This window comes from Pseudophryne corroboree (assembly GCF_028390025.1).
Source record: "Pseudophryne corroboree isolate aPseCor3 chromosome 3 unlocalized genomic scaffold, aPseCor3.hap2 SUPER_3_unloc_2, whole genome shotgun sequence".
Classification (NCBI taxonomy): Eukaryota; Metazoa; Chordata; class Amphibia; order Anura; family Myobatrachidae; genus Pseudophryne; species Pseudophryne corroboree.
This window is the reverse complement of record NW_026967508.1, coordinates 1,935,530-1,950,302: the sequence shown is the minus strand read 5'-3', so window position 1 is coordinate 1,950,302 and position 14,773 is coordinate 1,935,530. Positions and strand designations below refer to the sequence as shown.

General features: G+C 42.7%; 1 protein-coding gene across 1 annotated transcript in view; it reads left to right on the top strand.

Moving 5' to 3' along the window:
• Positions 1 to 14,773, top strand: part of LOC134983641 (zinc finger protein 665-like) — a 201,967-nt gene that overhangs the window by 18,670 nt on the left and 168,524 nt on the right. The window contains exons 4-6 of the mRNA XM_063949324.1: positions 421 to 538; positions 618 to 719; positions 868 to 1,071. Of these exons, the coding sequence (XP_063805394.1) occupies positions 421 to 538; positions 618 to 719; positions 868 to 1,071 (424 nt within the window). The remainder of the gene's footprint in view (positions 1 to 420; positions 539 to 617; positions 720 to 867; positions 1,072 to 14,773) is intronic.

Genomic DNA, 14,773 nt, shown 5'->3' with positions numbered 1-14,773 from the left:
CCAGGGGATGTGTCTGTGTGATGACTGGAGAGGTGACTGCTGGGAATGGGACATTTTACAGTAACACCAGGGTATGTGTTTGGGTGATGACTGGAGAGGTGACCGCTGAGAATGGGGCATTATACAATAACACCAGGGGATGTGTCTGGGTGATGACTGGAGAGGTGACTGCTGGGAATGGGGCATTATACAGTAACGCCAGGGGACGTGTCCGGGTGATGACTGGAGAGGTGACTGCTGGGAATGGGACTTTATACAGTAACACCAGGGTATGTGTTTGGGTGATGACTGGAGAGGTGACTGCTGGGAATGGGGCATTATACAGTAACACCAGGGGATGTGTCTGGGCGATGACTGTATCATTGTGTGTGTCAGGTTCCTATAAGATGTCAGTATGTCACTGTCTATGTCTCCATGCAGGAGGGGGAGTATATAGAGGAACACAGGGGTGTGTACAAGGACATGATGATGGAGAATCACCGGCCCCTCACATCACTGGGTAACAGGAGACTGTCATGCATTGTACAGGGGAGAGCAGGTATGGGGGCCCCTATATACACACATCATCTGATAATCACATATATACATTGTACTCAGTCACTGTGTGTCTCCTACAGATGGGCCCAGTAACAGAGATACCCCAGAGAGATGTCCCCGTCCTCTGTATTCCCAAGATTGTACAGAGGAGAATCACAGGATCCCACAGGAGGATCAGGTAGGTGGGATTTACGGTCTTCCCAATATACCAAAGTGACTGTCACTATATGATCTGTAGAGCAGCTGTGTGTTTTAAACACTGATATTATACTGTTTCACCTCAGTTTAATCTGACTGTATGCAAATGTCATTATTTTGTTTTTTAGGTAGAACGTCTGTCTGATATTAAAACAGAAGATACAGAGGGAGAAGAAGAGACGTATGTGACTGATATGAAGGCAGAAGATATAGAGGGAGAAGAAGAGACGTATGTGACTGATATGAAGGCAGAAGATATAGAGGGAGAAGAAGAGATGTATGTGAGGGGTGATCAGCAATGTAAGGAGGAGGAAATCCCTACAGATATCAGCACAGGTGAGTAATAAACACTTATTACAGGAAAGAGTCACATATTCTCCTTACTCAGTCACTACAGCAATCTCTTATCCTACACCCTCCTCCGCCAGTACACACTAATGAGGAAAATATATCTGCAAGTGGGGGAGTCAGGAGCCTTCATCCCTATTCTACTACTGCTCTCCTCCTCACATCATGTCACTGTGTGTTACCAGCCCAGAGATCTGACCAGTCTCCTCCCCACACTCTCTGGTGTATCTCATACATCAGGAGCCATCAGCCCCTATTATACTACTGCTCTCCTCCTCACATCATGTTACTGTGTGTTACCAGCCCAGAGATCTGACCAGTCTCCTCCTCACACTCTCTGGTGTATCCCATACATCAGGAGCCATCAGCCCCTATTACACTCATGCTCTCTCCCTCACATCATGTCACTGTGTGTTACCAGCCCAGAGATCTGACCAGTCTCCTCCCCACACTCTCAGGTGTATATCATACATCAGGAGCCATCAGCCCCTATTATACTCCTGCTCTCATCTCACATCATGTCACTGTGTTACCAGCCCAGAGATCTGACCAGTATCCTCCCCACACTCTCTGGTGTATCTTATACATCAGGAGCCATCAGTCCCTATTATACTCCTGCTCTCCCCCTCACATCATGTCACTGTGTGTTACCGGCCCAGAGATCTGACCAGTCTCCTCCCCACACTCTCTGGTGTATCTCATACATCAGGAGCCATAAGCCCCTATTACACTCCTGCTCTTCCCCTCACATCATGTCACTGTGTGTCACTAGCAGCCATACTGTGTGCTAGCAGTACCTCTGCCTATGGTATTACATGCTATATTATGTACGCTGTGGATGTGTATTATTTGTGGCATGGTGCAGCTGGGGCGCAGGCTCGGGGTTCCTCATGCCACGTGACACAGTGCTTAGGAAATATCTGGCGCAGCCCCTGTCCTGTATCCACATGCTCCTGTAACATCCGGCCTCAGGGAATTGGCTAATGAACGGGTCCTGTTACTGAGTTGGCAGCATCTGAGTCTTGCTACCGTCGCCTTAGGTATATAATACATTTATTGAGCTTGTCTATGGGATCCTGCAGTCAGAATCCTGCTGATTACCTGTCCCCTGGCACTTGGATGACGGCCTTCTCTGGCTTCTGATCCATGGCCTTAAGGGCACACCAATGGTTAGTAATGGAAGTATCTTCAGGAGCGTTTACCTTCAGCATCCATTAATATATAATCCTGCAATCTCCAAGGTGGTAAAGGAGGAGTAGCGGGAAAAGGTGACCAGGACCATATTAGAGGGGTGTGATCAGACCATGAAATTGCTGTCGGTAGAAAAATTGAAGTGACCAGGTTCTGGGATACAATGTGATAAATATGGAGACTGACACAGGACATATTATAAAGGATAAGCATTTATTTCTCTAAGTTACAACAAAGAAAACCTGCAAATAACAAGTTATACTCAGTTACAGTAATAGCAAGAACAAATTATTATACTCCGCTCTTATCTCAGATGTTATAAGATCTGTCCCAGATGATGGACATCGATGAAGTAGTTTATACAATATAGTTCAGTCGCCCTCAGGGTCCCTCTTTAATAACTCTGTCTGAATTTATTAAACTGAGGTGTGTTTATAGTCTGTATCCGCTGCAGACAGAACCAGCTTCAATCGGAACTAACCTGCTGTGTGTAAGTCTCTAGGTTTTATACCCTCCAAGGATACGCTGACATTGTTTTACCAGATATTACATTCAGGGCGGGATGTATTAACATACACTAATCGCATATGTACTAACATATGATTAACATCACAATGCGGTGACAGAGGCCCCCCATGATACCTGTCAGATGATGTGCTGGGGGTCTCTGTGGGGTCCGTCACCTCCCTGCCCCAGGAGGTGATGTGTGCTGCCAGAAAGGATAAATGGTTGTGCTGCGGGGGAGAAGGAGCTGGGGGATCATTCAGTGGCACCAGGACACAGGTAAGGGGGAAGGGGGTTTGGCGGGTATGGCGCTCTGTGGCGGCAGGTGTGAAAGAAGCCCATAGGCTTCTGTAGGGTATCGCCATCAAAAGATGGTGATACCCTTGGTGGCGAAAACCCTGTGGCCGGGTCTTAGTACATATGAAAATGCAAGGGATCAATTGTAACGACCTAGAAGAAGGTCTATTCTCTAATATGACCTGTGTACAGCAGAGTAATAAGTGTAATCACGCACACCTGGATGTCTAATTCTCCAAGTATCATAGAGGTCAAATTCAGCTAATAAATGGGGGCATGTGGAAGCTGAGGAACGGGCGGCATTACTGGCCTGTTCATCAGTAGTGGAGGATCAAGATGAGGTCTTGGCAGCCATCAGGATATGCTGTGCAAAGCTGGAGCTCCGTGTGGTTTCAGCTGTCTAAACCATTAAACCCTCCTCTACTGCTGGCAATTCCACCCCATTTAGTGCCCCTTCCCCCACCTCGCCTGTTGTCCTGCCAGGGATTAGGCTTTCTGAGCTGGGAGAGACCTCCTGTCTCTCTGCAGGTTGCGGCCTTCCCCTCCCCTTCACGCCAGGGACTCGAGTTTGCAACACATCCCGGAACTTCGGCCCCGTCGGTGCAGCCCCTGAATGGAAACGGGACGCCTGGATTTGCCTGCACCGCTGATCTTCCTTCCTCTACCCGAAGCCCGCTTGCTGTGGTACTGAGCTGCCCGTGGGGGCCGCAGACCACCTGCACAGTGGGGACGGGAGCTGGCGCCCGTCATTTTGGAAACCTGGCTCTCTGCTATTGACGGGGATCCGTCAAACCTGTGGCCTGCCGTCTCCATTTTAGATCCGCTGTGGAGACCCGCTGCCCTCTGATCCCCAAACGTCTCACCTGCTACCATTTGCAAGCTGCTGGAGACGCCACCGGTGGGCCCGTTGGAGAGGAGGTAGGATACTGGGGCCCGTTCCTTGCTAGGAAGAAGTAGCACATTACAGGGATTATTACTGCACAGCCAGGGGCTCCCTATGTGACCTGCCTTCCCCTGCCTTCTACATGCTCCTGACTGCCCTGCTGAGTCCAGAAAGAAAAACATGTGGGACCTGGGGGCTGTAAGCTGCAATAGCACCTCTATGATAAATCTAGTGGTCTGCTATTTGTGGGCCTATCCACGGCTCTTGCGTGTCATCCTGAAGCCTAGCCTTACCACCTGCAGACCCCCCTATTATACCGGGACCACCGGAGTTTGGGTGTATCTCTTTCAGTTATGGTATGTCTGCTACGCACTTACCTGCTGGCCTCTGTTTCTGTGACGCTCTCTGTGCCTGGCAAGGTTCTTCGGCTCATTGCCCTGTGAAAAACCTTCGTACACAATGGCTGCCTTTTACTATTACTAATGATCCTTTCTCCATGGGTCACATGCTCTGAAACGGGACTTTACTATCTCATGAGTCGATGACCCTCCTACTTATGTAGTAACCACAGCTCACTAGCCGGCGTAAAACACCCTCCGACCTTCATCTCAGAACTCCCTTTCTGTACTGCACTGACATAGTCTCTCCGCATGCCGACGAGAAGAGGGGGTAAAACCCCCAGACGGCCTGCGCCTATACAATTTCCTAAAACCCCCGCCTCGAGCCAAAAATCATCTCCTACGACCTCAACGGGTTCCTTGACACCTTCACACCTATCTAAGTCGCCTGCTCTCCATGCATCGGGATATCTGGGTCTGGATTTTGACCCCCCAGGCTCCCCTTACCACCCAAACAATGCTCAAAATGTTCTCTACATTTCGCTTGGATATCCTGTCTGGTGTCGATTCCTCAATTCAAACACTCAGGACTGATCTAGTGAGCATTGCAGGCCGCACTGAACATCTTGAGGATAAAATGCAGGAGCTAGTGATCTACTCACCTCACATTCTGAACTACAAAATTGTGTGTCCTCGCTACGTGAAATGATTGCCGACTTGGCGGACAGAACGAGGAGAAACAATCTCAAGATTCGGGGGGTACCTGACTTCTCCCATCAGCATCAGAGCAAGATATTTGCTTATTGATCATGGCGCTTACCCAAACCACGTGGTGGATTTTCGTCTAGTTTCTCGAGGGACACTTTGTTGAGGGTCCACTTTTTCATATTAAGGAAGATATCCTCAGGGCTGCTAGACAAGCAGAGGACTCTGACACAATGGAAGGCTTGCAAATATACCCCGACCTGTCTCAATTTACTCTTGATAAGAGACGGACGTTTCACCTGATTACGACCGCTCTCAGAGATAACAACATCCAATATAGATGGGGATTCCCGGTCAAGCTGATCGTTAGATATGATTTTTCGTCCTATATAATCTCCACATTTGAAGCCGGAATAAAGCTGCTAGACGACTGGGACATTCGTATCTCGCAATCTAAGGCTGTTTCACCGACCCCGGTGTTGGACACCTGAACCCTGATATCAATATGTTGTTAGTTTTCTTTTGATTGATACTCCGAGTACATTCAGTGGTCCAGATGATCTCCATAGAGATCTTCTGTTAAATGTATGCTAGTTCCACTGTTTATGCTCGGATTTCGCATTTCTATGTTTTGAGTCCCCATGGGCTTTTTCAGATTCCATAGTTGTTTGTTTAATTTCAGGCACTCTGCCCAGGGATGATTTCATGGTTTCCTTTTCCTGTTGGTTAATACTTCTATGTGGGCCGATTTGTGACTCTGGGTACAACTAATATGACGTATTACCCACTAGCTCATGCCTCAGTTGACCGAGCTGGCTAGTGTGCTGTGCTTGTTGCTTTTTCTAGTTCTGTTCTCCTTTAAAACTGTGAACTATGACATGAGTGAGACCCTTTAGAGCCTGCTCCCCCAGTGGTTTTTGCTTTGCCACCATGTTTTTTTCTGTGGCAAACATTGTGGCCCTGATTACAGGTCTTTTTCTGTTTTTCTATTCTCTGTTTCTCTCCTACTTCTACTCCTTTCTCGCCCCCTTCCCTTCTACTCTCGTCTCCCCGTGCAAAGTCCAATTCCATTTTTGACTGTACCAATATTGAACTCGTTCTTTTTATCCTTCCTAATGGTTAAGTTATACTCTTTGAATGTACATGGCTTAAATTCCCCTTGTAAGAGATGCCAAGCCTTAGAAACCTTTCATAAGGAGAGGGCTAGAGTTGTTGGCCTCCAGGAAACACATTTCCAGACCTCTGCCCCTCCTGCTCTCCACAATCTTCGTTTCCCGGTGGGTTGCTTCGCAAATGGCCCTTTTAAGAGGAACTGGGTAGCTATTTTGTTTCACAACACTATCCATTTCGACCTGTATTCTCAAATTCCACATAAGGAGGGACGGTATTTGATTCTAGTTGGGAAACTGGAGGATGTTGAGGTTACGCTTGTCTGCTTGTACGCCCCATATACTAATCAAATCCCTTTTTTACGTAAGTTGTTCACCACCGTCCATAAGGTTCAAAAGGGTAGACTAGTTGTCGTGGGTGATTTCAACCTGGTTCCCGATGAAATGCTAGATAAATCCTCCCCCCTTCCCCCATAGTCCCCTATCAGGGCCTCGTCCTCAGTCTAGGTTAGGCCGGTTACTAGTGGAGTTTGATCTATATGATGCTTGGCGCGTACAGTCCCCTATAGTTAGAGTCTACACCTTTTTCTCCCATGTTCACAACTCATACTCCCGCATTGACTTGATTGTTGTAGATAAGTGGGCCATACAACACTCAGCTAGGTCGACCATTTCGCCGGTTACTTGGTCGGACCATGCGGCGGTGACATGGTAATGGAAAAACACTCCCTCTCAGTTCTTTCCTAGACCCTGGAGACTACTGGAGTATATCTTGAAGTCCCCGGAGGTATCTTCTATCGCGGATGCCCTGTCTATGTACTTAGCAACTAACTCCCCTTTGAATACGTCTATTTCTGTGCATTGGTGCACCTTGAAGGTCGTTTTGCGGGGTGTCATTATCCAAGCGGGAGCTAGATCGAAGAGACAATACTTATCTCAACAAGAAGCTTTGGAGACGCAACTCCTCCAGTCAGAATCTCTCAATAGATCCCAACCCTCACGCCATTTGAAACGTGAAATAGTTTTGATTAGGAACCAGCTTCAAAAATTCTTCTTGGGTCGCATGCAACATGCCTACGCTAAACTCCAACAGAAATATTATTCCTTAGGTGATAAATCAGGAAAATACTTAGCTCACAAATTACGGGTATGTCAAACTAGAAACAGGATCAAACGCATTCAAACTCCAGATGGGCGAAAGTTGTTGAATCCGTTTGATACAGCGAATGCCTTTGCTAAATTTTATACCAACCTGTATAATTTAGCCTTAGATCCCAAGTGTACCCAACCTATCCCCTCCCTGATCTCTTCCTTTTTAGACGACTTGCAATTTCCTTGATTGTCTTTAAACGAGGTGGACTCCCTTAGTCTGCCCTGGTCTTCGGAGGAAATAGCGTTAATCATTAAATCCTTGCCATAAGCGAAGGCCCCTGGTCCGGATGGATTTACCAACTCCTTTTACAAACAATACGCCTCGGATCTCATTCCGTTGCTCTCTGCTTTATATAACCATTCTACTGAGTACAGTTCTCTCGCAGAGGAACTGTTACAAGCTCGTATTGTTACAATCCCCAAAGACAAAACCAAAGAATATTTACTGTTAAAAAAGCGCCTCAGCAGAGGATGAAAATGATAGTTGTTAAACCTATTTCAGAAATCCTGCGCTAGCCAATGAACTATATGTGTAATAGTGTGGCAATGAATGAACAAACAAGGAGAAGTGGCTGCGCTGGATTTCAGAAATACATGTGATATAATCAGTAGAGAGAGCCAACGTGTCAATTATAAAGGATATCAAATTTATTAAAACATTAATAGTGTACTGAATAAAAAGCAATAGACATGAAAATTCCTCAATAACTTGGTCTCAAGGTGTCAATCATTTTGCAGCTGTAACATATAATGTTCAAGTCCGTATTCCGTAGTTAGAAGTAGTGCTGCTAATGGTGCATAGAAATGAGCACAGAATGTAGTGGTAAAGCTGAGTGACGGTGTGTTACCGGTGGGTCAATCAATAATTAGTACCTCTCCAGTGGGCTGGTCCGTTGACCGGGCGTCCCCGGTCTGGTATCCTGCGTTGCCCACAAAGCTGTGCAGCGAAGAGGAGACAGGATGCCGTATGTGGTCGGCTAGCGAGTGCGGCTTGAATGACAGCGGCTGTGGGGAGCAGAGATTAAACCGGAAAAATGCCGTCTGAGAATGCTGAGCTCTGCACCAAATGAGGACACCTGAGCAAGGTGTATAGAGGCGGGTCCTAACGCGTTTCGTCACGCTCCACGTGACTTTTTCAAAGGTGATTTCCTGCCTCCAAGTTCTCCAGTATTTAAACTGTGGAATCTCCAAAACCGACAGCTGTCTGTACTTAAACTAAATTATTAAACAAACATAAACCAATTGAACTATGTGGCTCTCTCATGTGAATTGAATAATTATAAATATGGTCAAAGGCAGACTTGACTTGCTATGGTAAAACACTATACAATGTATAAAGATGTACATAGAACAATAAACATACATAATTAAATAAAAAAAAAGAATATCTGTATGAAAACTGATTCTGATAAGAAAAGAGACCCGGATACCGGGCTTCAGGTAAAAATAAAAAGAATCCAAATCGTTTATTGATTCCAAGTGTGGAAACGAGATTTTAACCCTATATAGAAAGTAGCAAGGTATACCTAGCAGGGCATGCTCTTACTAACATGACCTGTACTATATATTTATATAGATGTCCTCTGACATGTGAATTGAATTAAAAAACATATGTCTATATGATGGAAATATACAGATTGGAATCATAGCCCAATGCGCGAAATAACCACTGACATCTAAAGGGCTGTATTCGGGATCGAACTCAGGATCATAAAGACGGAGAGTGTCCGTCACTCGGCCCCACGCGCCACTGAGTACGCATGGAGTCCGGGATACATTATAAAGAATGTGACTACTCTAATTAAGATCTGGATGGTATCCTAAGCATCAGATCCACATATAGAGCACTTGGAAGATTAAGTTATCGGTGAAGGCATACACATATGTATATATAATCCTAGTACCATATAGATACAAATGAGTGCATATTCTACATATTATACCTGTAAATAATAAAACTGATTTGATATGATGTATCAATCCATTAAAACTATTAAAAAGGATGAATGGTGTAATAGATAGAGACATTGTTAACATCCTTACTTATGCTAAACTGCACAATATTGAGAGTTAAAACCATAGATAACTAGCTGGATGTTTCAACAAATTCATTATCCAATGATCACTAATTGGTCCCAAGTAATTGATGTAGCCATGATGAATCGAAGAGTACAGTATACATTCAGCTTAATATAGACATAAGAAAAAACAGAAAGATGAATATAAATAATAGTAAGAAATAATAACTCCATACTGATGACCACTGATTATTTGGTGTCATCATACGGATTCGAACTCCGGATCTGTCTGATTACAGAGCTCCGGGGTTTAACCATGTACACCACTGAACATATGAGGTGTCCACGGAGTGCAACAGAAATATACCACTCAAAGTCAGGTTCTCATAATCTATCACATGGACAGGGATGAGGAGGAAGAATGATTCCGTAATCTGCATTATCATAAAATGTATATGACTAGTCTGATAGGTAAACGTATACCCTTCAAGATGCCCACTCCTAATATTATACAAACATCTGACTAAGAATAATTAGAATATAGTCTATAATAAAAACTTTCTCACCATAAGAATATTCATATGAAATATATCCCAATGAGGAAAAGAAGCATTTATATTAATATTGTGTATGCAAAAGAGCATCATATTGTAAGGGGTTCCCATAGAGATAATAATGCATCAGCTCTACACCTACTATAACTCAAGCAAAACATTTTTTGGTGCCTGATAATTATACTATTTAATCCACTTCCCTGTTATATATAAAGAGAGGGCATTAGTCGACATAATTGAGAGGGGACAAACACAAACAGAGAAGGGGAATTGTATTATAATGGAATGGCGTGGCAATAAATGACATAAAAGATAACAGATGAAATTGGGGCAATAGCTATGTCTATATTAAAGAAGATCAAATTCAATGCATTCATTAAGTCCTTCTGGGGTTAGAGTTCTTAATTTATGAATCCAGTAGTTCTCTCTCAAGCAAAGTTTTCTATATCTATCTCCTCCCCTGACTGTGGGTTTGATCTGTTCAATACCTATAAGTTGGATGCCTTCTGGGTTTTTCTGATGTTTGTTTAAAAAGTGTCTGGAGACACTGTGGAAAACAAGACCTTTCTGGATATTGCGTCTATGTTCTAGGAATCTAATCCTAAATTTGCGTGTTGTCCTACCAACATAAATTAGATTGCATTTGCAGCTCAATATATAAATTACAAAGGAACTGTTACAGTTAATATGAGAACGGATCTCAAATTGAGACAAATCGGAGGAGAAAAAACTCTTAGAACTGTTCTGAATGTAAGAACAGGTGATGCATTGGCTCGCACCGCATTTGAAACATCCTACTAATTTAGGCAACCATTGAGTGATGTTGATAGAAGTTCTGGTGTCTCCCGAACTTCTTTTATCTATAAATAAGCTGGGGGCCAGAGATTGCTGTAAGTTATTGGATTTCTTAAATATAATTGACGGAGTATCTTTCAATTCAGTTCTGAGTACCTGGTCTGTAAGAAGAATGGGGTAATTATTACGGATTATGTTCTTAATCTTCGATGAGGAACAATTAAATTGTGACAGAAAATGAGGTTGATCTGATTCAAATTTCAAGGGGTGATGTTTAGATACCAACAGATCTTTTCTATCCAAGGCATCCACCTTATCACGTGCAGTTCTAATGATGCTCGCTGGGTATCCCCGATTCTGGAATGAGGTGGAAAGTTCATCCGCCTGTAATTGGTAGTCAACTCCATCACTACAGTTACGTTTAATGCGTCTCAGTTGTCCGAATGGGATATTATTAAGCCATGGTTTATAATGTGCACTATTATAGTGTATAAAATTAAGAGTATCAACTTCCTTACGAAACGTTTTCGTAGAGATTCTACCGTCAACTATATTCAGAGAGATATCAAGGAAAGAAATAGAAGATTGGTGCGCTGTGCCTGTGAACCGTAAATTAAACTCATTATCATTTAGTAAATCAATAAAGTGAGAAGATATAGAGACATCACCATCAAAAATGAAAAACAAATCATCTATGTAACGGCCATAGTAGACGAGGTCGGCGCCAAAGCTCCGCCCCCAAACATGAATGTGCTCAAAGGCACCCATGTAGAGGTTGGCGAAGCTCGGCGCGAACCTCGTCCCCGTGGCCGTCCCAAGCTTCTGTAAATAATAAGATTTATTAAAGACAAAATAGTTATGTGAAAGTATAAATGCTATCGAATCCAATATGAATTTCTGTAATTCAGAATCGATCGAATTAGTTTCCAAAAGAAAATCGGCAATAACAGATATGCCTTTATTATGTGGAATATTCAAATAGAGTGCCTGTACATCACAGGTCATGAAAAAGAAAGTACTTTTCCAATTAATATTGGTCATAGCATTCAAAAAGAAAGTGGTGTCTTTAATGTGAGAACGCAAAGAAGTGGCAAGTGGTTGTAAAAAATAATCAACAAAATGTGATAAGTTAGAGGTGAGGGACTCAACACCAGAAATAATAGGTCGCCCTGGAGGTGCAGTGAGTGATTTGTGTATCTTAGGTAGATGGTAGTAGGTGGGAATGATAGGATGAGAAGGAACTAAATATCTGAGTTCTTCTTTGGTGATGACATCCCTATCTAGGGCCCCCTTCACAAGGTTGGTTAGTGATCTGTGATAATCCTGTATGGGATTATCTGACAGTTTCATATAGGTGATCCCGTCATTGAGCTGACGATATGCTTCAATTAAATAGTCCTCAGTGTTCTGAATAACAAACCCCCCCCCCCCTTGTCCGCAGACTTAATGACAAGGGAGGGGTCATGAGCGAGTTTCTGTAAGGCTGATCTCTCCTGAGCAGAGAGATTTTGTCTATATTTAAATTTCTTCAGCTCTCGCTGACACAGAGTATTGAAATCATCTAGTGTCTATCTATAAAAAATATCAATGGGTGGGCTCCTGTGATGTTGGGGAAAAAAATTGAGATTTATTCCTAAATTTAGAAGAATGATCATTGGTACGATCATGATTGTAAATCTGCACGGGGGATACGGATGAGTTGTTCTCAAGAAGTAAAGATTCTAATAAGTTAATACTAGTTCTATCCTGATCATCTAGTATAATGGGTGAACCTTCCTGTTGTTTCGTAAGATTTTTTGTGGCAAAATACCTCTTACGTGTTAGTGTACGTATATAGGAATTGAGTTCCACAAATAAATTTAAAAAAGCAGGTGGTTTAGAAGGGGCATACTTTAGACCTTTGGCCAGTAATTGGGTCTCTGATTTACTCATTTGTGAGGAGGATAGATTAAAAATATTAGTTTGGCTCACAATCTCAGATCTCGCTTTTTTTCTTTGTAACCTGACGCCTCCTCTACGTCCTCTTGACTTTCTTCCCTTGCTCTTTTGGGAGAGTCTACTCTGAGAACATCGTACCGATTGTTTATGTGATACGGAAGTTTGTATTTCGGGAGCCTCTAATCCTTCCCTAAAAAATGACTAGAATCATTAGCCGTTGTCCAGTTTTAGACGGAGAGTGTGTATGTGTGAAGATTTTAGGCCTCACAGATGCATCAGTCTGGTTGGCCTTATACAGGAGAGTCTGTCCAGATGTAGTGGAGATATTATATTTGCTCTCTGATTGAGACTTCTGATCTCTATTGGCCATTCTGTTATTAAAATTATTACTTCTATTTCTAAACGGTCTATGATTAGATGTGCTTCTGGATCTCCCTCTATTTAATGATTGAAAATTCTTTTTGTAGCTACGGACTTTATTCAAATTATAATCCTCCGTGTCCCTAATAATAAATTTCCTATTTTTTCCATCAATCACCTCTTTTTCATACAATTCTATTTTATGATTCAATTTAGAATTATTATGTTGGAATTGTGGGTGATCTGAGTAATTGCTTAAACATTTCTTAGTTTCTTCAATCTCCTGTGATAATATTAGAGTTTTCTCTCTACGAAAATTTACCAGTAGATCCATCAATGCAAATGAACAGTTATCTAATGTCGAATCCCATTTAGATTTCAAACCAGGATCATCTACAAATGATAGTGTTTTAAAGATCCTGAGACCTCTGGGAATTTTTTTATTTTTAATATATTTCTGCAGAGTGACCATATCCCACCAATGGCGGGTTTCCGTTTTCATAAGATCTTCTAATTTATAAAAGAGAGAATTAAATTCTCTTTCCTGGTCATTCTGTATCATAGAAATATTATGGGTCTCAGGATCCTTATTAAGATCAGCCTCATAATTACGTCTCCTCTTAGCACATTCCGATAAACAAGTCAAGTCTGCCATATCAGAAAAATGGATATGTATCCTCTGGATTAAATTCAAAAATCCAATTATTTAAACCAATGCAAGGCAGCTATGCACCATTAGCAGCACTACTTCTAACTACGGAATACGGACTTGAACATTATATGTTACAGCTGCAAAATGATTGACACCTTGAGACCAAGTTATTGAGGAATTTTCATGTCTATTGCTTTTTATTCAGTACACTATTAATGTTTTAATAAATTTGATACAATCCCCAAACCTGGAAAAGATCCAGCTCTCTGTCAGAATTACAGACCGATCGTTCTGCGCAACACGGATCTAAAATTTTTTTTTCCAAACTAATTGCAAATGGGCTATCTCCCCTTATCCCTAGTTTTAGTTTGATCCATCCAGACCAGGTAGGTTTTGTGTCAGGAATCGGATAATACGAGGAGAGTCTTTGACCTAGCCGAATATATCTCATAGGGGGGGAAGAGGCAATCTTCCTTTTCCTACACGCTGAGAAAGCGTTTGACAGATTGCATTGGGGCTTTCTATACAATACTCTATCCAAATTTGGCTTACGGGGCCCCATCCTGTTCTCTATTTCAGCGCTGTATAGCTCCCCTACCGCTGTAGTATTCAGTAACCGTTTTACTTCCTCACCCTTTAATATATCTAATGGGACTAGACAGGGGTCCCCTCTGTCTCCTCTTATGTATTTTTTAGCAATAGAACCCCTTGCACTGGTGATACGCCAAGCCTCTACTTTCCCAGGTATAAGCGTGGGATCATCTCTCCATAAGATCATTTTGTTTGCTGGCTATGTCCTCCTATTCATGACGAAACCTATAACTGTACTACCGGTCCTCCATGAGTTTATAGACCACTTCAGTACAGCGTCATTCTATAAGGTGAGCATGTCTAAAACTGAAGCTCTGCCATTTAATTAAGATTCCGGAAAGCTTTCCGCTCTTCAACTCCGTTATAAATATAACTGGAAGAAGGACTTTCTTGTTTATCTTGGTATTAATATCCCTAATTCCCTATCTACTGTAACGGACATTAACTACACTCCGATGATATCCCAGATAGACACTTTATGTAAATCATGGTTCAGTCTGGAGATATCTTGGTTGGGCAGAATTGCTGCTTTTAAAATGTTGATCTTGCCACGGCTAATGTATCTCTTCCGAGCAATCCCCTATATTGTTCTCTGAAAATGAT